Below are 24,069 nucleotides of genomic sequence, written 5' to 3' on the forward strand. Positions count from 1 at the left end.
CTTGGCCATGTCTACATGCCTAAATGCATTGAGTTGCTGCCATGTGATTGGCTGATTAGAAATTTGCCTTAACGAGCAGTTGGACAGTAATAAAGTAGCCGGTGAGTGTATATCATATAGCTCTTTTTCCCTCATTGCTAATTCATCTTTAGAGATAGCAAGACTTCATTTAGGCAATGCAAACAGTAAAGACTGAAGAGGGTAACACATCTTACAGTTGCTCACAATCAACCTAGAGCTTTATTTCTTTTGCAAGCAGATGGAAATGACATTTACTGTCTAAACAGAGTAGAGTGTATTTATATCTCTGAGAAATAGGCAGCGATTCAGGCTTGATAGGAGTCTAAAAATGTAAAGCGAGTTATTCTACCCTCCTCGCGGCTCTGGAGAGTCATTAGGTATTCTTGAAATGTTCAAGATTGAGTGTTTGAACTCCTGAATAAGCGGTAAGCGTCGACTCGAGTGGGTTTGCACTTGAGCTTGGTGTGTATCAATTTTTGTGCTTGTGTGTGTGTGTTTTTCTACTGAGGGTGGCACAATCTCAACAGAATGATCCCTTAATGTCCGAGTTTAAGACAGCAGTTGTGCCTTTCCTCTCTGGGGAATTCAGCTGAATATTCAGCTCTTTAAGACGGTATTTTCAACCTTCCAGAGAGCGATGGGAGAAAGCGATGGCTGGTTTTGAGAGCAGATCTCATTTGAGTCTGGCATACTGATGTCTTCCCCTGGGCAGGGTGGTTTAATGACGGCATGAAGGCACTTCCAAACGCTCCCAGCGCTCTTATACTGGGAGCAGGCTTCCGGAAAGCCTTGTGTGATTGCGCATAGATCACTGGATAGTGACTAATGACTCCAGTGGTTTGGAGTTTTTTTTTTTTTTTTCAATGCCTGTTATGAATTGAGAGCTCTTGAACCTGATTCATACGGGTCTCCTTTCCCTCTTAAGACTGATTCTCCATGGTGTTAATTTTGAAGATTGTGTTGTGCCATGAGTACATGAGCTCGATCACAGTATTCGCTTTTGTGTGTCTAAGTATGTGTTCTTTATTGTCTGTGTGCTAGTTTGATCATTATCTGGTTTGTCCTCGAGCTGTTCTCGGTTGTCAAGGGGTCAAGGTTTTGCTGGTTAGCGTGGTCTCGGCTGGTAGATGCTGTAACTAGATCATCATGCTGTGTTCATCCATTTACTGTCACTTGAAAATTAGACTTGTTACAGAGTAATTTTTCGAAACCTTTTTTGTTCATTATATTCATCTAAAAATGTTTCTAAAAACCATTTTCATAGAAGTTATCCATTATGCTTTGCATGTATGCGTAAGCAGGATGCTTCGAACTTCCAGTCGTCAGCTTGATGCGTATAAAGAGTCACATTTGGACAGCTTTGAAATGATACTTTGGTAACACTTTATAATAACTACACACTATGAACCCTTTATTAAGCATTAGCAAATAGTGAATTCATTATCTGTTAAGCATTAACTCTACATTAATAGACGTTAGTAAGCAGTTTATAACTACAGCTACAAATGCTCTATTCCTGATTTACATCCACATTTATAATGCGCTTAATAATTGTATTTTCACACTTTGTTAATGATTTATTTTTCATTACTAAATTAAATATTGCATTATTTACAAACCAGTTGTCCAAAGATTCATTGCGCGCTGATAACGGAAGAACGTTTTTAAAAGAAAACCCTGGATTACATCTATGAATTAGGATTTATTTTTCTTGGATATTTAAAAACATGGTAATAAACAAAAAGAGGATGACATCTCTTACTTAAAAGTGTGCATTTTATAGAAAGTTTACACTTTTATGTGTACATGTATGGATCTAAGGAAATATATTTCCAGCTTCTGCAAACCTTGCTTTGCCTTTAGATCGCTCAAAATAAGTTTTAAAATCACTTTGGAAAAAAAAAGTTATTACACATTTTATTACTGCTTATTAATGGCAGCTGTTACGGTTGCTAGATGACTAGATCTGTCTTCTGTAGGCTAGATCGTCTCATTTCAAAACGCTTGTGTGGATTTCGAAGGACTCACCTTTGAAACCTGCATCCTTCGGAGGATGCAGCCTGTAAAATGAGACACCGCTAATGACACTATGAAATGTTTATTTGTGACAGTGTTGTCATGACATCATATTCCTGCAGCTATTAATGAGTCACATGACACATACACCTCAGGTGATTGGCTGAAATCGCAAATCTGGCAACAAAGATAGCCTTGGTGCAAACCAATTATGTCGCTCTTATATTCAAGAGGTCCTTTAATCAGTGCTTTCTATGAGTTAAACCCGTAATGAAACGCATCAAAGCAGGAGAAACAAGAGGACCAACAAAGACCCCTTGCATTACATTTATCACAACTGCTTGACCTTCATCTTCTCCATCCTCGATTGCAGTTCTCTTCTTATTTAGCCGTGTGCATGTAGAGGTTGTGCGATAGGACGCACAGACAGTATCGGTGCATAGCAAAACATAAAGCTTTTCTGTCTCCTTTTCCATTCACATCTGTGTGCCCAATGACATCCTAAAGCTTTTTAATTGAACTGTGCGTTGAACACAAAGAGGCCAATGTGAATGTCTGTTTGAATAGCTGTACAGTAGAGAGAGAGCAGGTGGGGCAGAGAGGAAAGGACGAGGAGACAAGGTTGAATTGAAAGAGATTAAATAAATAAGAGTCTGCTGCAGCCCTGTGCTGACAGACAGTCTGATTTGGTGTCTTTGCGTCTGTCACAGAGAACGAGAGACTGAGAGTGAAAAGATGTACCGTTTTCTCCCTCTCTTACTCACTCTTTCCACTGTGCTTTTGATGTGACAGTGAATTGCAGCTCTCCCACCGAGTGAGGGGTGTAAAGTTGTTGTTCTGACGACCTCTTTAAATCTCTTCTGTCCCCGTCTATCTACTCACCTCTCTCAGTGTCTCTGTCTCCTTCAGTCACACATTGACTATTATTTGGCTCTCAGCAGCTTGATTGCACTTAAAACGCTGACCAGAGGGAGGACTGCTCACCCTATGAAAGAGGGCACAAGGAAGAAAAACTAAAAATAGAAGGAAATTTTGTAGATAATGGGATTGAATTGAGTCAGGGCAGCCCAAAAACTGGAGGTTGAAGAAACGCTTTGTTGACGCTAGTTTCAAACCTTTGTGTGCTGCTGTCAGCGTATGAGAACAGCTAAAAAAAACCTAGAATAAGATTATTTTATGTCTTTTTCTACGATTGATCTTTAAAATTTTCTCACTGTTTTAGCTAGACCAGCTGATAAGTGCCCCAAACCCATCCAGGCAGGTTTACTATAAACATGCCATCGTTTGTTTGTCTTTATTTGCTCAAATTTGGCCATGAGACACCAAGCGGACAGTCAGCTAACATCAGCACATCAGTAGGTTTTGTAGACTGTTCCACACATTGGCTCTACTTGTGCTCATATCAGCAACATTTTGCAGGACTCACCATATTGAATGTGTTTAGCACCCTCCTCTTTGATTGAATTTCTTTGCATACTCATCAAAACTCATTTTCCTGGGAGACTTCTGTATTTCATACTCATCTCACGCCACCCTCCCGTTTTATTATTTCTCCCGGAAAACTCCCATAATTTCACCACCCAACCCCCCTGACTGTTTTGGTACAGTCTGTAACACCCCCAGGTTGCCAACTTTAGTATGGTATCTGATTGCAGCGGCTAACCCGCTCCACAGTACAGTTACTAACAGCACAGTGCAGTTACTAACCCGGTTCTCATCAGTGTTATTTAGACACCTCACCCCCGAACACCTCTCCCGGATTTTCAGAGACAAATGTTGGCAGGTATGCTCACTATGCCTGGGCAATTAGTCGAATTGAAACTGCACAATTGAAAATACCTGCAATATGCACATATTGTCAAGGAAAGTAGGGCCAGAGGGTGCTCTTGTGCAGAAACTCCAAACTTGAAGAAACTCAGAAAATCCTCATAGCATTGCATTGTAAACAGAAGATTAAACAGCTTTCATTGATGCAGTGTGTCTAATAATCACAACTATGGAATCGGCTCACAGAAGGGTTTATTTCAAACACAAGACTGAAGTTATGAAGTGAGTTTGGAGTAAAACCGTGTTATTGAATGTGTTTTTCACATTCAGCATTTACTACACACAGTCATAGTTCACTGAGAAGCGACTGCACTTTAAGGAGTCAGGTTTTTTTTGGCATAAAAATATATGATTTCCATATACTTTAGCCTGGCAACAGCACTGGCTTTATTTGATAAGTTTATTTCTATGTTAAAATATATTAACCTTATTCTTCAAGTGCGAGCTGACGCAGTCAATGGAATCTTTTTAGCTTGAGACTTCTGGTCTCATTCATTTCTATTGATTTTTGACATTAAAAACACTTGTTACACTGCTTGATGGTTCAAACTGATATTTTCTTATCATGTTATTCTTTTTATGTGTATTCATGAACACACTTTTGTCTTGAACACTCTCTGGGTTTAGTATGGTAATGTATATGACAATGTTGATGTATTTGGTGTTGTATTTGGAGATTTGCTACTCTGCTGCTGCTGCTTTGATAATTATGGCAGAGCAAGTACCAAGACCTGCTACTGCCAGTATATTCACAGACATGCCGTCTGAGAATATAATATGCTGCTGCTGCCAACAAAATACATATGCAACCCCCGTAGCAGTTCTAAACACAGGTTGGAGCTGGGGTGGAGGAGGGTCTCTGAAAGCGCACCGATGTTTAACAGCGTAAAATGACGCAGAGCGTTTAAACTGATGAGGGCTGCTGAGGTGACAGCAACCAATCTCCTGAGCCATGTAGTTAATGATCCAGGAGCAGATTAGGTGAAATGTGGAGAAAATAAGCGAACTCCCGCATTGCAGAACAAAGCCAATATGTCGTATTATATGTAAAAACAAGTTGATGTTAAAATAAATATCTAATAGCAGAAATCATCTATCTTAACTAGTGCCTCTCTTAAAATGTTGTAATGTTGAATGTTAAAGGAATTCAATCTATGTTCAGTAAAATTTATTTGATCCAGAAAAAAACTAGGCAGTGCTGTATGCCAATATTGGTATCGGAATTGAACTAAAGGGATAGATCATCATTTCCCTGCTGAATAAACCAGCATATGCTGCTAAGGTATGGTTTGATGCTGGTATGCTGGTCTTGCTGGTTTCAATGCTGGTCTTGATGCTGGTCTTGCTGGTTTAAATGCAAGTTTTGCTGGTCTCAATGCTGGTATTTGGTACCAGCATTGAGACCAGCACTGAAACCAGCAAGACCAGCATAGAGACCAGCAAAACCAGCATCGAAACCAGCAAGACCAGCATATCAACATCAAAACTTACCTCAGCAGCATGTGCTATTTTTTCAGCAAAGTTACTCACCCATGACTTGTTCTAAACCAGTTTGTGTTTTTTGTTTGTCTTCTGTTGAACACAAAAGACGATATTTTGAAGAATGTTGGAATCATGTAGCCAAAATAGGAAAAAAATAGCAAATACTTTAGAAGTCAATGATTATAGGTTTTCAGCTTTCTTCAGTATATCTTCTTGTGGTCAACAGAACAGTAAAACTCAAATAAGTGAAGAGTGAACTATGAACTATCCCTTTAATCGGCCAGCATAGAATTCTGCCTTCAACCAATAATGATCCAATAAAATAATGCCAGTTGATGGCTTCATCAAAAGAATATACTTAATGAAATAGCAGTAGCTAAGTTGTTTTAAAAAATTAATTGCCCCAAGGAGAAAATGTGTGGTAGGTTTATACTTTCCAGAACCTGACCGTTGAACTCTATTGGAATCAATCATGCATCAAATCTCGGATTTATTTCCAGCATCACGTATGGAGATTCTAACTATTCAGTGATTTTCGAGATTACATTATGACATTCTGTCTGTGTAGTCAGTATACAGTGAGGCAGCCCACTACAGTTTGGAACAAAGCCATAGCTATGGATTGTTACGGTAAGTGTGTCACTCTCTTCACAGCAGCAGAGTGAAATGCCCTCCAACTTCCCTCATGTCCATTATAGACTTCATTTGATCGGCTTCTCTTTTCTATTAAGTATCGTTCCCTTTCATATAATGTTTTGAGGATGCTGTTGCATTATTTAGTGGAGTAAGGTGTTCCCCGCTTAACCTTCTTCCATTCCTCTAATTGTTAAATGAATCCGTAACTTGTGTGCATTTGCATTGACTGCTGGATTATGTTAATTGTCAGGCTTCACTTGGCAGAGCGGCTGTTTGATATTGTAATGGAGACTGGGTTAGCAGAGAGTAGTTCATTTGCTGGAGCACCAGGAGGGATCAGCACTCACTCTTCAGAATTCGTCTTCACTCATCTGCACGGCAAATTGAATTGCAGTTGCCGATAAGTGGGTGCAAGTTACCCCTCGTGTTAACCTCTGAAACGTATGCAGGTTGCTTGTTTTTATGCACTGAAACGTTTTTGTGAGTAAAGTGCTAGCTCATTTACACCTAAAACCAGGACTCTCAGGGAATTATAGGTTTGCCTATTGAGCAAGTGACCCACTAACCGAGTTTTCACTCGTCATCTTTTGAAAAATCACTAAGGACCTCTTTTTTAGTGAATGAAATGATATTCTGTTTTTATTTATTATTCATCTAGTATTTTTGTCAGTTTCTTTTCTTGGCAAATGCAAACTTCTGTATTGCAAACACCACAAACAGATGCCAAATTGTGCCTGTGTACATGTTCACAGTGTCTGCTTTTATTTGAGCAAGATTCTCTTTGGTTTTCTGCCAGAAATGAGGCGGTTTGTGACGAGGTAAGAGTCGTTTAATTGATCACCCCTGTTGTTTTTTTTCTGTGTGGTGAGAGTAACAGACTCACAAGTGTGAGTTGGTAAGTTTTTCCAAACACTTCTCTGACTGTTGTTTCGGGTTGTTAAGCGGGCATCTGGCTTAAGAAGGAGCCTTTGGGGCACCTGAGAGATGCCATCTGTTCAGGTCAGGGAATTCACATCAAATTTAACAAGGTTCAGCTGCACACTTTAGTGGGTTTTGCTCCTCTGATAGTATTTAAGTGGATACATGGTGCAGACCAGTGGGATATGAATGGTCTGAACAGAGATCTCAACCCAAACACTAGCAGGATCTGGAATCTTCCTCTTGCCCTGCAGGGCTGCATGTCATTTTTGAGATTGTGCCCCTGGCATCACACCTAAACCCGTCCAGATAGAGGTCGCAAGGTCTGAAAATGGAGTCTGACATGCTTGGCGTCAGGGATCAGAAATGTCAACTTAGAATTTTTATTAGTTATGCTAATAATGCATAAGAATGCTAAGAATGCATTTCTAAAGAGGAATTTCACTTATCTTACACAGAGTTGAAAGCTATGGTAAAGTTTTTTTTAATCTTTTTGTCACCCTCATAACCCCATCAGTATGAGTAAATAAGACATTTTACTCTAGGCTTCAGTGTGGTGTTTTTTGTAGTGTTTGATTCAGAACCTGTTGTGTTTTGCTATGTATGGAACGAATTACCTGTCTGATTTTTGAATATCTATGGAATCATAATAATATCTATAGAATATCTATGGATCTAATTACCAGTCTGATTTTTGAATATCTATGGTACCATAAGAATATCTATGGAATATCTATGGAACTAATTACCAGTCTGATTTTTGAATATCTATGGTACCATAAGAATATCTATGGAATATCTATGGAACTAATTACCAGTCTGATTTTTGAATATCTATGGTACCATAAGAATATCTATGGAATATCTATGGAACTAATTACCAGTCTGATTTTATTTTTGTTTGTACAGTACTGCCTACTCCTATCTTGCCTTCTTTTTCCAGTATAGATATGATGATGAATATTTCAATTTGAGCTTGGGGTCAGTGGTGTTTCTGTAGCGTTTGATTCAGAACCTGTTGTGTTTTCCACCTTTGTTCATTCATTCATTTTCTTTTCGGCTTAGTCCCTTTATTAATCTGGGGTCGCCACAGCGGAATGAACCGCCAACTTATCCAGCACATGTTTTACACAGCGGATGCCCTTCCAGCCGCAACCCATCTCTGGGAAACAACCATACACACTATGGACAATTTAGCCTTCGAAATTCACCTGAACCGCATGTCTTTAGACTGTGGGGGAAACCAGAGCACCCAGAGGAAAGCCACACGAACGCAGGGAGAACATGCAAACTCCACACAGAAATGCCAACTAATCCAGCCGAGGCTCGAACCAGCGACCTTCTTGCTGTGAGGCGACAGCACTACCTACTGCGCCACTGCGTCACCCCACCTTTGTTCACTTTAAGCATATTTGAACAAGGTCATTATCTTCAGATTTACATGAAAACAATCATCTGAGATTGCCTGAACGAGGTGGCCTTGATTGATTAAAAACAGACCTCAGAGTGGTTTGGTTGAGCTGACGATGTAACTTGACCTGCAGAAACAGACCAGTAAACAAATAGGTATCATAATTCAAGGAACATTTTATTTTGATGGTCCATTTGAGTATTAGTAGACTGTCTGCTTAATATATGTTTATACTGCTCCTTCAACAGACATTTAACTGACTATAAGAAACTTTGCAAGTGCATGTCAACTTACACTAACCCAACCCCAACCTAACAATCTACTTATAATCTAATGAGAATTAGTTGTAATGTAACTTAAATTCAACAAATGGCAGTGTGACCTAATTCAATACTAAATATGTTGTCCGTAGCATTATCAATTAGAGTGTAAATGATGGATTTATATCTACAGCATATATGTGTCACAACAGATAGCTAAAGCTAACAGAAGCTGTAATGCAAATTTCCTGCAAATCACCCTGACAGATGACTCACGCTGTAAATAAAACTGTTAATTAACAGTTTGCTGTGTTTTGTAGTTCACAGGTGTTTTCCATTTATTCATGCTTCATAGTTGCATAATGGGACCTTCATCTATGATTTTAAAACTTTTGATGTTGAAAAGTTTAGCACAGTGACTTTATATTCATATTTTTGTTTGTTTGAAACAATTGCATTAGATGGTATGTATTGGATGGTCAAGTAAATGACAATACAGTCTCAGTAATACAGGTACGAGAGCTTGTCACTGAGATGGTAACTTTCAAAACACACACATTTGCACCTGAAGGGTCTATATGGTAGCTAGGGATGGGACGATAACCATTTTCAAGGTATACCGCAGTTTGGAAAAGTCAAGGTTTTAAAATCACCAACATTTTCTGTAATACCGTTCCTAAGGTATGTGTAAGATTTTATATTTACATTTTTTCTTGTTTGTTTTTTAGGACAACAGTATCTCCAACAGAAAAAGATATCCAAAAATGCTGTTTTAAATTGTAAAGAAATCAGTGTTTTTGAAACTAATGAAGTCAGCAGAAGTTAGTCATTTCATTTATTTAGCCTGGCATGTTTACTGTTCCAAAATATTATAAATCTTTTAAAAAATAAAATGCATTGTTCTTTAACGGGGTTCTTTAGTTGTTTTTTACCAAAACATTTAAAAAGAATATATTTTAGAGCAGTAATCACAATACCGTGATACCCTGAAACCGTGATATTTTTATCCAAGGTTATCAAACCGTTAAAATGTTATACCGGCCTATGCCTAATGGTACCACAAAGGTATATAATATTGCCTAAAATGTCAAGAGGTGTACTTTTGTACTTTCTAGATAACATCATGTACCTTTAAGGGAATGATATGAACCCTTTGTGTATCTTTTTGTAGGTATACCGTCCCAATCACAAACTCTTGCACCGTTATTTGTGAGCTGCCGGTAGTTTTTTTTGTTATTGTTTACTTATTTATTTTTATATGTATTATGTCTTAAACAAAATGTTGATAAAGGCTCTTTGTTATACACTGAAGAACATGTTTACTCTGACCAATGAGAGAACAATTGGACTCATACCAGACATTTTGGTGAGCTTAGAAATGAAATGTTTTTTTTTTTTTTTCAATTTATTAGGAATGTTTTATTTTATTTGATGTCATGGTATAGATTCTTTACTGTTGCCAAGCAACATTGCAATTTAATCAATAATTTATTTAAATTGGAGGTATTCATATGCTAGCTGTTTACATCTTTGATCATGGTTCATCCAGTAGTATTTATAATGTATAACTTTTTCAAGCTTTTAATCTTTTAAATTTAAGTGTTATGTAATGTGATGAGCTGATTTCTAATCTATTTATTATGAATAATCTTGTCTTTTGGTTTTCCTCCATCAAGCTTGCATACCCTTAATTTTTAAAATACTTCAATGAACTGTTTAATAAAATATACCATATAAAATGGCCTGCACTGTAAATATGACTAAATGTTGGAAGAGCAAATATATCTTAAAAACAGTATATTCTTACTTGGGATTAGTTAAGGAGAAATATCATTTTATTTCCTTAAAATTTACTTTAAAACATTCAATGAGTACGTTTACATGGACACCATAATCCGATTTTAATATGATTAAGACAATACTCTGCTTAAGAGTCATAATCAAAATAAACAGAAATCGGAGTATGCCGATTTTAGTCGCATTATTGAAGTGTAGTACAGACATGTAAACACCGTAATCAAACTATTAACATCATGTAGGACTTTTTGCTGTGTTTTGCGACTGGATAGTCCACACACACACACACACACACACACACACACACACACACACACACGGCTATTTGCCACTATTCTTTGCACCTACCTAGTGAGTGAAGACCACAGACACATACACTGCGAAATGTGTTTTCCATTAAAATTCCATTAAAACAACACTCTCCCAACAGTTCATACTCGCATCCTATATCTCGTTTGTCACGAGGGGCATGCATAAAATGTTCTCGAATGAAAGTGAAAGTGCCAAACTGCAGTTAAAGTCAACAAATTAAAACTGAAACACCCGAAATTACATGAAACTGAAGGAAATGCGGATAGCTTGGTGACACAATGATGTTAATCGAATTATGTGCCACAACATGTAAAACGAGATCATGAAAGGAACATTCAAAAAGCAACTCTTGTAAACACCTTAATAATATTATTGTCTTATTCAGATTAAGGCAAACAATTTGATTACTGACGTCCATGTAAACGAAGTCAATGAAGGGTTATTTTCAAATCCACTCAACAATCAGAATTGCTGAATATGTTGACTGGACAAAAAAAAAACACAAATAGAGCCAACATTAGGCTACAATCTTTTAAAAGTTGGTTTGATCAGAAATTGAATGAACATAGAATATATTTGAACCTAATTACTAAATAATTTTAAGCTGCTTGATTTTTATAATATTTTTGACAGTGTAGTTTTTGTTGATACCGCCTTCTCCTACCTTGCCTTCTTTTCCCATATAGATATGATGATTAATATTTCAGTTTGAGCTTGGGGTCAAATTACAGTAGTGTTATACAATCATCAAGGACTGAGTATCTTTTTTTGTCAATCCTAGGTGTGAGCTGAATGCTAATTGCATGAGATTAGCACAAGCCTTGCGCTTTAGGCCTGATTTGGTGACTTAACTCTGAGCGCCGGCAGTTTGATGCCATCAATATCCTCATGCCTTTACAAGTTGAGGATTTAATGTTGGCATGGAAACAGCTAGCTGTTTCCATGGGACCTTGTTGAGGAGTTGTTATGGTAACGAACTCATTTCTGTAGAATATGATATCTGATATGTATGTATCGATTGCGTGTCCTCTGGAGACCGTAGGCTCACTGTTTGTTTAGCATGCGTGTATGCTAGCATATAGCATCCTTATTAAGTTTTCCCATTACTTGCATCATGCTAACATGAAGTCAGTGATGAATCTGGAGGTGTATATGTGGATGTACAGTATAGTGAATATCGTCCCTCAGGCCCTCGCCTACATAAGAACACACACTCACACTCCTCCACAAGCATTCGCTCTCTTTCACACTCCTACACCAGCATCTACTCTAACATATGAGTGCTAGAATAATCAGAGATGCCCGAATGGTAAATTCCCTCTATTTTTATCCCGGCCGTCCTTTCCTCGTGTCTCCCCACCTTTGTTGTGCTCCGCGAGCTTGTTCGTTGGGGTGTGAGAGACACCGTGGTCTTTCTTATTAAAAAGCCCAGCGGAGGCCCGCCACCTCGCTCTCTCAGCCTTATTTTGTTCTTTTCTTCTCGCTTTCCGCCTTTGTGTCTAACATCTGTGATTCTTCAAAGCGCCGCAGAAGCAACCTGCTGTTAAACAGTGGCGTCTTTCCTCAGTTTCTTTCATTTCTTTCCCCTCGTTTCATTTGCATCGCTGCCGTCTGCCGTCACTCATCTCCTCGTCATGCAGTCTTTTTCTCCCATTTCATTAGTTTTATATAAGGCGCCTCTACACCCCACCCGCTCGCTGTTGTTTCATTAGTGGCGTGTACCTTTTGTGTGGCTCGTGCGCTTCAGCTCAGCAGCGATAATGTGTGAGCAAACATGAAGTTGAATAATTGAGTCCTCATCGTGCGCAGATGGCCTCAAAGCGCGAGCAGGTACTGTAAACCAACTCCTGAAAGCCGGAGGATTCATTTTCACAGTAATGTGGAAGGAGTAGACGCACGAGGCCGTTCACTCGAAGCTTACTGCTACAGTAGGTTTTCATTTATTCAGGGCTGTTCGCACTGAGAGACAGGCAGGCTGATGGATTCATAAAGGCTTTTATGTAGCTCTCTGCTTAAAAACGAGAAAAAAGATACACCTTTATAAAAGAGGATTATAATGTCATCAAGTGGCTCAACTGAACTTGGTTGCAAATTTTATAGTTTGTAACTTGGTCTTAGGCTGAATCTGGCTTTTTTGGGTGCGGGTAGCTTCATTTTGTTCTGATTTTAAGTAAGAATCTTTAATAAGTGTTGCATTGAGCTGAGAGTGCTTAATGTTTAATATAGAGCGTGTGGGAATGGGGTTTACATTCATTATATGCACTTCTATACACTACATACAGCTGTTGTATAGAAAAATGAAGAGAAACCTAAATACTCAATCGCTCTGGATTCATTAGATATGGGTTTTGGCTTAGTTTAGCTTTTTTATTTTGAAAATGACAATTGGTCAGAGTAATAAATGCTTTGATTTGTTATGATTGAAAATCTGAATTATTCCTCCAAATGGTGATTACGTAAGCCTTCTAAAGATCTTCTAAACATTGGTATTGTGTTCTCTTTAAGTAATATAATAAAACATCTGAAAACATGGCACATTTTTGGTTATTTTCATTGATTCGTTCATTTTCTTTTCGGCTTCGTCCCTTTATTAATCTGGGGTCGCCACAGCGGAATGAACCGCCAATTTATCCAGCATATGTTTAACACAGCGGATGCCCTTTTAGCTGCATCCCATCTCTGGGGAACACACATACACTCTCATTCACACACATACACTAAGGACAATTTTAGCTTACCCAATTTACCTGTACCGCATGTCTTTGGGGAAACCGGAGCACCCGGAAGAATCCCATGCAAACGCTGAGAGAACATGCAAACTCCACACAGAAACGCCAACTGACCCAGCCGAGGCTCAAACCGGTTATCTTCTTGCTGTGAGACGACAGCACTACCTATTGCGCCACCGTGTTGCCCTTTTGGTTATTTTATGTAAGAAAAAAGAGCTATAAATGTCAACATTTTCATTTAAAATGTTGAAAAAATGTCATCAGTTTACAGGGTAAAAAATAAATTACTCAAACATATAACTATAAAATAGAAAATGCACAGTAACTGAGAATTTTCAAGTGGTTTATTTTATTTTTTTCTTGATTTTTGGTTGATATTACACTACTGTTCGAAAGTTTTCCAAGCGAAGCTATGATGCTAATTCAGCAAGCATGCATTAAATGAATAAAAAAATTGACAGTTATACTGTTCTCTGTTTTCAAATGAGCATACTCCAATGATTTCTGAAGCATTTTACACTTGAGACTGAAATAATAATGCTACAAATTCAACATTGCCACAAGAATTAATTACATTTTAAAATAAATAAAGAATGGGTTTTTAACTACAGCGGTTTGAACTGTAGTTATGCCAAATGCTTAAAACTTATCAGTATGGTGGTGAAAAACGGTGCATTTGTAATCAAACCATCCTTCTGCAATCTCCCAAAATCGTAAATAAGGGCAGCATTAATAGCTAAAAATGTGGGAGAGTGTTGCTACTTTGTGATTGTATTGTATTGCAATTGTCACCATCCTGCACTTTGTCTCCATTCCTCTAGAGGTCCCCATGTTTCCCCTCTACCTTTCTACTTCCTTGTGTGTCCTCGTTTACTTTAATTTTGATCACCTGTGACTTGTTCCAGCCTGTGTATTTAAGTTGTCACTTTGTCTGTGTTTCTCACTCGGTTTTTGAGTCATCCCTGTTGAACTTGTCTTGCGTTCCCTTGATGTCCTGAGCTACCTCTAGGAAGACTGTTTTATTTTCCTGTTGCTGGTTGCCTTCATTTCTATTTGTTTTCTCCCCTCGTGGAGTTTTCTTTACATGTTTATTATACTGTTAGAATATTTTGTATTCCTCATTCTGAGAAGAACTTAAGTTGTCTGTTTTGCTACCTCATTTTTGAGAAGAATCTAAGTTGACTTGAGGCTCAGTGGTACTCACACCAGTCTCCACACCAGAGACCCGGGTTCAAGGCCCGACCATGACAGCAATATGGAGTGTTGATGTTAAATTAAAAGTACATCACAGAATACTTGAAAATGAAATGGTTTAATGACAATTATTTGCTATGGTCACAACTGAATTCGTTATAAATAACTGTATAAACATGAAATGATAAAAATATGATGTTAATTGTACTGAGCTTAAATGTAATTAAAGTTACCTGAAAGAGAGGGAGAGACAGGGTAGGGAGACAAAGAGACTAGGCCCCAAAGAGAGCCTGATAGCAGTAGAGTCAGAGAATATAGACTGCAGAGCAAACGAGGAGCAGAGCAGGAAAAGAGGCAGGGCAAAGTTTACCACCTATTTTGTAACTTGCTTGATCATGTCAGTGTTTCCTCTAGGATTTTTTTCCAGCTGTGGCGGCAGGCCTTTTTTACACAGATCTACCAGCTACCTGTGGCGTTATTTCAATGACGAATGTCGTGAGCGCATTTATGTAATAGCCTACGAGCATGCGGATCTCTTTGCTTGCGCGGCGCTTTTTTCTGCTCGTGCACAAAACTCTTGCACGCCCCCCTCAAATATAAGCCGCTTTAAGAACACGCAGATCTTCTTGTGCGCTCTCAAATAAACACTGCTGAGGTGCGGTTTAGTGCGTTTATGTAATGAGTATGTCTCCATCATTTATTAGATTTGCTAGGAATATTTATGAATGCCTCCGGTATTAATGCATCCTGAAATAAAGTAAAACGGCTATACGTCATGTTTGTTGGCCTCACGCATCACGCACCTGTTACAGTCAGCACGTTACCTTAAAGGGTTAAACAAATGAAGCACAGCACTACTACGGTTACAGAAAAGTTAGCACTGTTATAATTCACTTACCTTTTAATACAATTTGGTGCGATTATCACGCGCTATTAAAAAAAATAGAATGTTTTGAATGAGAAGCTGTAATGTAGCCGTGGCGGGATAAATCTTGGCGTGGCGCCCCACCATGGAAGAATGAATGTAGCGGAAACCATGCATGTGACCAAATACTGAATACAAATACCAAAAGCCCAAATACTGAGACACACAAACTGACCAATTAACATGACCACATCGTAAACCCCCCAAAGTACTCAGACATATTAACCAGGTCCTGTTCTTATAAGTATCTGTCTTTGGAATCTGTATGGACCTTCTTTGCCATATAAATAAATGCATATGATAATTTACCTTCCTACAAATACCTTCAGATATGACATTTTATTTTAAATTGTAAAAAACAAACAAAAAATGTGCTTTTTTGATTAATTATACAGCCTTGGTGAGCATTTGATAATTCTATAGAAAACATTGAAGAACAGTAGAGTATATCATTCATTCATTCATTCATTTTCCTTCAGCTTAGTTTTATTTCAGGTGTCGCCACAGCAGAATGAACCACCAACTATTTTGGCATGTGTTTGACACAGCGGATGCCCTTCTAGCCACAACCCAGTATTGGGAAACTCCCATACACACTCTTTCAGACACTCATACACTACAGCCAATTTAGTTTATTCAATTCATCTATAGCGACCGTCTTTGGACATGTGGGGGACTTGATGCAGTGACTGTCTTGCTGTGAGGTGACAGTGCTAACCACTGAGCCACTGTGCTTATTTGAAATTCGATTTGTTAATAATTTGTATTTCATCTGTATCAGAATTTTAGAATTTACAACATTTAAGCCATAACATGATTGACCATAATAATAAGACATTTTTTTACATTTTATTAGCTGTGCATCTCTTTTTATTCAAATCAGTGGGTTTATTTACATTTCAAGGTATGTGTTTTAGCAATCAATGCATTTCCTTCAGAACTAACCCATAACCTTGGTGTTTCTTACATAATCTGCTTGCATGTACATTAAACATCAGGACTGCATTCCAGTCTCAGACTGACAGCCAATAATGTCTCTTTAATGCTTGAATAATTTGCTCTTGATTGGATATTCTTCATCTGGACTGTTGTCTAGCCATCCTCTGCCAGGTACATGCACTTGTGTTTACCTCTGGCACTCCCAAGGCCTTTTCACCAAGGTGACAAGATGCTCAGAGCAGCAGGAACATTTCATTATGTGCACTGGCTGGATGCATTTACAATTGGACCTGCTTCAGTGGTGGAGTCATGCAATGCTGAATTCACAGAAGAGGTGACAATGTACAGGAACACCAGATGTACCTTATATCATGCTGCCAGCAGTATTACATTACCACGCCTCTCCTCTTGGCCCAAAGTCAGCCCTGGATTGGGACAGTGATTTAAAATCCAGACATTATGTAGTTCAGTTGTTATTAGTTGCCAGATTTGTATATATGTTTGCTTAAATACAACCCAAATTTAAATTCTTATGTCAACCAATGTACACACTGAAAAAAATTATTTTCTTACTTAGATGTTTTGTCTTGTTTCTAGTCCAAATATATAAAAATTCTAGTTTAAATATATAAAACTTCAGCGGACATTCACGCCGTGTTAACCAATCAGGAGCTTGCTCTTGTGGGGGCATGGTTATGACGTAGCGCCTGTTGTTGGTGTCCCGGGGGAAAATCCTCCTGCCTACACTGACAACAGTTCATCAAACTGGGCTCGGCTTAGTCAGAAGCACCGCTGAAAGCTTCCATCACCCAGGTTAAGTTTCTGGAGGAGTTTATGAGCTCACAGAGCTGGGTGCACCTCTGAAAGGATCTAGTAGACTCAGACACGGCTCTGAACGAATCTGCGCTGTTTTTCAGCCTTCATAAAGCACATAAACACAGTTATTTTCTCAATAAAATCCATGTTAGCCATTCAGCAACGAAGCTAGAGTCACCAGACAGACGAAGCTCTGCCCATGACGCGAATGTCTGTTCTGTAGTGAATTTGACGCGCGATTGAAGCGAGTAAACTCAAATGTTCACGCCTCTATTTACGAGCGACTAGCGTGATTTATCCGCATGTTCCGCATCTGGAATTTTGCATTCTTAAAAAGATAGTTAAATTAGTTTTATTATTTAGTTAATGTTTTATTAAATATTTGATAAAATTTTGATGAAAATGTTTTACTTTACTCTTCCATAGGTCAAACAAAATGTGTGTTTTTTTCACAGAAGAAGATTTTTCATAAAATGCAAGTCAATGTCTACTGGCACCTTGGGAGTCACCAAATAAAATAAAACTAATACCATACTGGCAAAAACAAAAATAATACATTTAGGCGTTATGAAGCGAATTGGTCTGTGCCAGAACATTATATTCAAATTAATATGTGCTTTCCACTGATTTATTTACATTAGGATGTTGATTTTCACAAGGTACATTTTTTATATAAATGAGAATAGATTTGTGTAACATTAGCAAGACATGCTAACTGTTTGATAATAGAGCCCAGGTAAAGGATATTGAAATCAAGTACTGTTAAATGACTCAATTGATTAAATAAAATACAATTCTGATGTATAATTAGCTTTTCCTCCTCTTTAAGATCAGTTTCTGGTTCATAAATGGGTGGCTGAATTAAGCCAATATTACTACTTGGCTTTGTCTAGTTGAGCGAGTAAAAGTTGTAGTTGAGTGGAGGCGTTGAATATTTAGCATATTCATGATTCTGCAAATACTAAATGAGGTCAAGGTGTTACAGAAGTTATACAGAAACTTTATTTTATTTTATTTTATTTTCCACCTGGTTTTTATTTTTTAAAGTGTTATTTTTATGTCTGAATGCTCAAAATATGCTTAAAAACAAACCATATGCAAATTTATCTGTGAATTCAATGTGTCATTTGGATTCAGAGATGAGTTTTATGGGCTAAAATTAGTGCCTCTAGATGGACTTTAAATAGTTTCTCATCTGCACATAGTCAAGTTAAAATAACTACGGTATAAAGTTGCTTTTATTTCGCCGAAGGCCTTCTATATTTAGGATTTTCCATTGTCCTGGAATAAAAGAAACTTGAGCCACTGGCAGCTGTCAGCGCCTCGCTCAGATAAATGTTGTGGCTGCAGTTTTGCGAGATGTCACACAGGTTTATTTCCTCCATTTTTGGTTTGTTATGAAAACATATTTCTAGCATGGTGATGTCAGAGCAGGGTGCTGACGTGATGTTTCCCCCTGGCTGAAGATCTGTCTGCTGCTAATCAATACTAGCGCCACACAAAGATATCTAGCGGTAATGGGATGCAGAATATCATGTCGTGTGCTAAGGAATTGAAGCATGGTGTCAGGGATGCGCTGGAAAGCCTCGCTGCCGAGCGTGGGTTCGGGTGGCACGTTTACGTAGCAAGCTGTCCATGAAAAGCAAAATCTGTGTTTGGCTTATCTGCAGTCACAGGTCTGTTCTGTTTTCATGCTTCCTCAGCTTCACGCAAACATGTGCATCTGCAGCAAGTTGTTTACTACTGTATGTGAGCCTATGGCACTGTACACTATAGAAAGGTAACAACTATATACAAAAACCTATAAGAGTTGAAATACTAAGCCATGTAGACAAACGCATACTCAATATGTGCTCTCGCAAACCCTCATAGTGCTCTGATGCATTAATATTTAAACAGCCATGCCTTAAAGCTTCTACTGTATAAACATATTGATTTGAACTGATTTTCTCTGTTACACCTGTAGCTTCCCTCGTGGCAATGCTGCAGATACACTGTGTTCTTGCATTGCAGTCTGACACATTTTGGAACATGATGTTGCAATATTGAGCCAATGTTGCTATCGTTGGTTTTGTGTTACTTTGTTATTGTAAAGTAAATCTTGCAGATGGCTTCTGTTAATTGCAATACAACTTAAATAAAATGTGTGTGATGTACAGCAAACAAAATACATTAAACTGAAAGTTTTTAATACAAAAAATCCAAAAGATTTTACTAGAATAAAGAATAAAGCTATTTTATTAAAGTGACTAAACTATAATACGATTATTATTTTAAGAATTTAGTTTAAGAATTTAAGAATTATTGAGTTTAGTTTACAAACGTAAAAATTTATGAGCAATATCACACTCGTAGCACTGTGATAAATCGGCACTGGTGGGAGGCGTGTGTTGGCACGAGGCCGCAGGCCGATTCAAACTAAATTGCCTTAGTGTCCCATCAGTGACGATATACAGCCATACAATAGTTTATATTACATTTCTTTTCAGCCATACAACAGTTTGTATTATAATTTATACAACAGTTCGATGGCATAATCGTGTATATACTACTTTCTTCCGTCATTCCTTTACATCTGCAGTCGACGTCAGAACAGCAGAAGTCGTTACTGATTCACCAACATCATTTTAGAGCTAGTGTTTGAATTATTCTCCTGCATGATGTCTAAAGTGATGACAAAACAAGTGATTTTGCTGACATTTTAAGATTATATGGCTGAACGGCATGAAATGTCATCAGGCTACAGAGAATTCCCAGTATGTCTCTGTTGCAATCAGGAATATCACAGTAATTAACTCAAAAAATGGCAAAGCAACGCAAACACTACCAGATTACTGTTGTGTTTGTGATAAGGAAAAACTTTAGGCACATGCAGGCATTTCTTCTTTCTTTCTTTTTACTGAACTAGTCTGCAGTAATGAAAACCGTAGACTCTTTAGAAACAAACAGATGGCCAACCAAAAAGTAACTCAGGGTTATACAAAGAGTGGCAAAAATACATGAGTGGCAAAAACACAAAATACATACATTCCTGCTACGTGAGTCACTTAATACACTACAGTTATAATGGTATAAAAAACAGCACTACACCATACAAAAGTTTAATAATGATTTGATTATCTTTAGTTAGAAATTACACTATTTTTCTCTTCTAAGGGCTTATTATGCGGCCTCTGTCGCCATCTTGTGGATGGACAATGTCAACCGTCTTTGCTCCACTCAGTATGACAGGCTGAAGGATGCCAACACGATGTGTTGCTGAAATTATGAATATCTAAAATAGGTACTTATAAATAAACTGCGTAGGTGCAATCTTAACAATGAAATTTTTGCCTAAAATGCCTCAAAAGTACATTGTTGTTCAACAGCTGCAATATTTGTCAAACTGTAGTCCTCTACTTGCCACTCGTGTGGGCAGAGTAATACACAATGGTGAAGAGGCTGTATGAGTAATATCTTACGGCTATCAGCCAATCAGATTTGAGAACCAGACAGAACTGTTGTGTGTGTGTGTGTGCGTGTGTGTGTGTGTGTGTGTGTGTGTATGTATGTATATATATATATATATATATATATATATATATATATATATATATATATATATATATATATCAGTGGTGTAGTCGGGGCTATACGCACACATACTCAGTATGCCTACTTTTTTCTACTAGCTGTTTGGGTATTACAAATTCTGAGGATCAATAATTGCATATACTCACTTGTTTTGCTGATTAGACTTGCCTAATTTACGTGTATTCGCATTCCCTTTAACTGTTTACCAAATGTTTTTTAACTCTCATCTTAATTTGTTGTAATTTGTGCATTCGTTGGTTATTCGAAGTCAACTGAATGATGTCTCGCTGAAACGTTCAGGTAAAATTATAAAACAGCATGGGCAGGTTGGGTGGGTAATAGTACACCAGTTTTTTTTAGGACTGAAAAACACTACTAAAACATTTGTAGCGATTGTTTTCTTTTTTTTATTTTATAATTATAACTATCGATTAATTAACTGTGCATGCTCATTTACCACTGTTGAATCTTGAATTTTCATGTTTCGTGCAGTTCATCACAATTCTGTGATGCCTAAATTAATGTGCTGATTTCAGTAATTTGTTTTTTAATATTTTGAGATAAGTTTAATAGGTTAACAATCATAAGTAAATTAATTCTTCTTAATTTCAGCTCCAATTTCAATACTAATGCATTGCTGGTAGCATAAATCATTTGCTTTTAAGTACTTGTGCGGTGTACATTTCAGACCTAAGAAAACATACATATATCAGTTTGTTCTACAGTGCACATATATCAGTTTGTGCTACAGTGTTTCTGTGTTTTTCCAAAAAATCTGCCATATTTTTTTCTAAAAAAAAAAAAAGGGACCCACAGGCTGTCACAGGACGAGAAGAGCAAGAGGTTGTTGAGGACAAAAAAAAAAGAGGCTTGTTTTTTTTCTGGAGGCTATAAGTTAATAAAAGGGCTGAGATTGAGTCCCCTGCAGGAGAGAATCCTGTTTAAATGTTAATAAGACATGGACCCGATGGCTTCCAGGATGTGTTTTGTTGTTCATGAACTCCACTCTCAAACTAACCTCTTCTCCTGGTTTCCTTCACAGTAATCCCGGACTCTCTGGCAGTGGCGGCCGCTGCTCAAACCCTTGCCAAAGTGGAAGGAGACACCCTACAATTGAGTTGTGAAGTCACACGCCAGACGTCCCAGCACACTCACGTGTCTGTGGGCTGGTTCCTGCGTCCCGCTGATGACCCGAGTTCTGGTCCACGTGATCTGGTCACTCTATCACGGGACTTTGTTCTACGACCTGGTGGCCAGTATCGCCAGCGTCTTTCCTCTGGAGATCTGCGGTTGGACAAAACCAGCGCCACGTCCTACCGTCTCACCATCTATAAACTACAGCCTTCAGATCAGGGAGAGTTTTACTGCGAGGCCTCTGAATGGATCCAGGACCCCGATCGCTCCTGGTACGCCCTTACCCGGAAAGAGTCAGAGAAGACGTCGGTCAAAGTTCAGCCCACAGGTGAGGGAGAATTGTTTGGGAACTTCTTTTAGATGGTAATTGCTCTTTCAGATTTTAATTGCTTATTATACAACAAGACTGATTTAATTTAACACAATGAATAGAAGAGGTGCTGGTAAAGAAAGGGGTTTTCTTCTCAGGTTGAAAGCACACATATTTAATTTGCTGTAGGAGTGTACACTGTAAAAGATGCTGGGTTCCACACAATTCCTTCTTGTTGTCCCAATACAACTTGATTAAGTGAACTTAAAGGGCACCTTAACTTTTGTAAGATGACAAGTGATAGAAACATAACAATTTTCTGACGTTAAAATACGACCCAAATCTCAGGGATTTTGAGGCCCACTGCAACGTGATGTAGGAGTGTGGTTTTTCCCGCCCATTGAATTGATTGACAGGTGCCATGTCTCCATAATAATATACATACATATGTCCACAGAATATTTTTTGGCAAAGAAACTGGGATTAAAATGCGTTACAACTCTCTGTGATCAGCTGCATCTCAATAATTAATTTCATAACTTTAAAATGTTTTTAAAATAGTGCATGCTTGTAATAAAGAGAGTAAAATTGCTATGTAATTCCTAACCGCTATAATCACCATGGCTGTATGGTGTCAGTAAACGCACATATGTATATGTATATGTGTGTGTGTGTGTGTGTGTGTGTGTGTGTGTGTGTGTGTGTGCGTGTGTGTGTGTGTGTGTGTGTGTGTGTCTACTGCAAACGGCATTTGTGTGTGGCTCATCATTTCAGAAAGGCTTGAATATACCACAAATACATCAAATAAACTTACTTGGTATTTTTGACTAGTGACCCTATTTCAGCTTCATTCGTGACTCTATCACTGACGGCTGTTTATCTGATGTAATGCATGAGAAGCAGACATGCACGTTGGAGCGGTCTTACCTTATCAAAGTCTTATCTTATATCTTGTAAAAGAAGTAAAATAGGTGCTCTTTAATTGTTTTTACAAATTTAAGGGGATAGGGCATAAAACATTTAAGTTGTCCCAAAAAACTAGAGAGCTGTGTTCAGCAAAAAAAAAAAAAAAAAAAAAAACCTATTATCAAATTTAGCTAAAACGAAAAAAAAGTGACATTAAATTTAATGTGACATGAACAATAGTGAGGCTTTGAGGGATAGAAGTACACATAAGGCCTCATAAATAAATTTAGTTTTATGCAAATTAACTGTTTACTGAAAATAATGGTTTACACAGTTACAAGTTACTCAGAAATGTATTCCATTGAGTAGTTCTGGAAGAAGTCCTACTATTGTATAACTGTTTAAACAATGAAATGTAGGACACATTTGCAGTGGATAGAAGATCTGAGAATAGACTGAATAGATAGGAATTATGCATAGACCTTAAATGGTTAGTTCACCTTAAATGGAAAAAAAGCTATATTATGTCTTTCCAAATCTATAAAATTCATATCAGTTGGTTCAGTCCACGTCTTCTAAAAATATATAATCACTTTATATGATTAACACATTTAATTCAGGTTTTTGTTCACTTATAAACATTGACAAGCAAACAAAATCAGAAGCTAAACCATAACTGCTTGACGTGCCAGAACAAATCTCATTGGTTCTTGATGAAACTGTAATGATCTTGTGAGACAATATTCAACCTCACTGGTTTGTATGTGTCAAGCAAGCTTGCTTTAGTTTCTATTAACAAAAGTTTAAATGGTGTAAACACGGTCGACTGGTCAGTGTTTATTTGTACATGAAGGCCTACTGTA

The 24,069-nt window shown here is 37.8% G+C and overlaps 1 protein-coding gene across 1 annotated transcript in view; it reads left to right on the forward strand.

The window, feature by feature from the left end:
* igsf3 (immunoglobulin superfamily, member 3) overlaps window positions 1–24,069 on the forward strand; it is a 332,749-nt gene that overhangs the window by 201,130 nt on the left and 107,550 nt on the right. The window contains exon 3 of the mRNA XM_056465165.1: window positions 21,899–22,318. Coding sequence (XP_056321140.1) covers window positions 21,899–22,318 — 420 coding nt within the window. The remainder of the gene's footprint in view (window positions 1–21,898; window positions 22,319–24,069) is intronic.

The sequence above is a fragment of the Danio aesculapii genome, chromosome 9, assembly GCF_903798145.1.
Source record: "Danio aesculapii chromosome 9, fDanAes4.1, whole genome shotgun sequence".
In the NCBI taxonomy this organism is placed as follows: domain Eukaryota; kingdom Metazoa; phylum Chordata; class Actinopteri; order Cypriniformes; family Danionidae; genus Danio; species Danio aesculapii.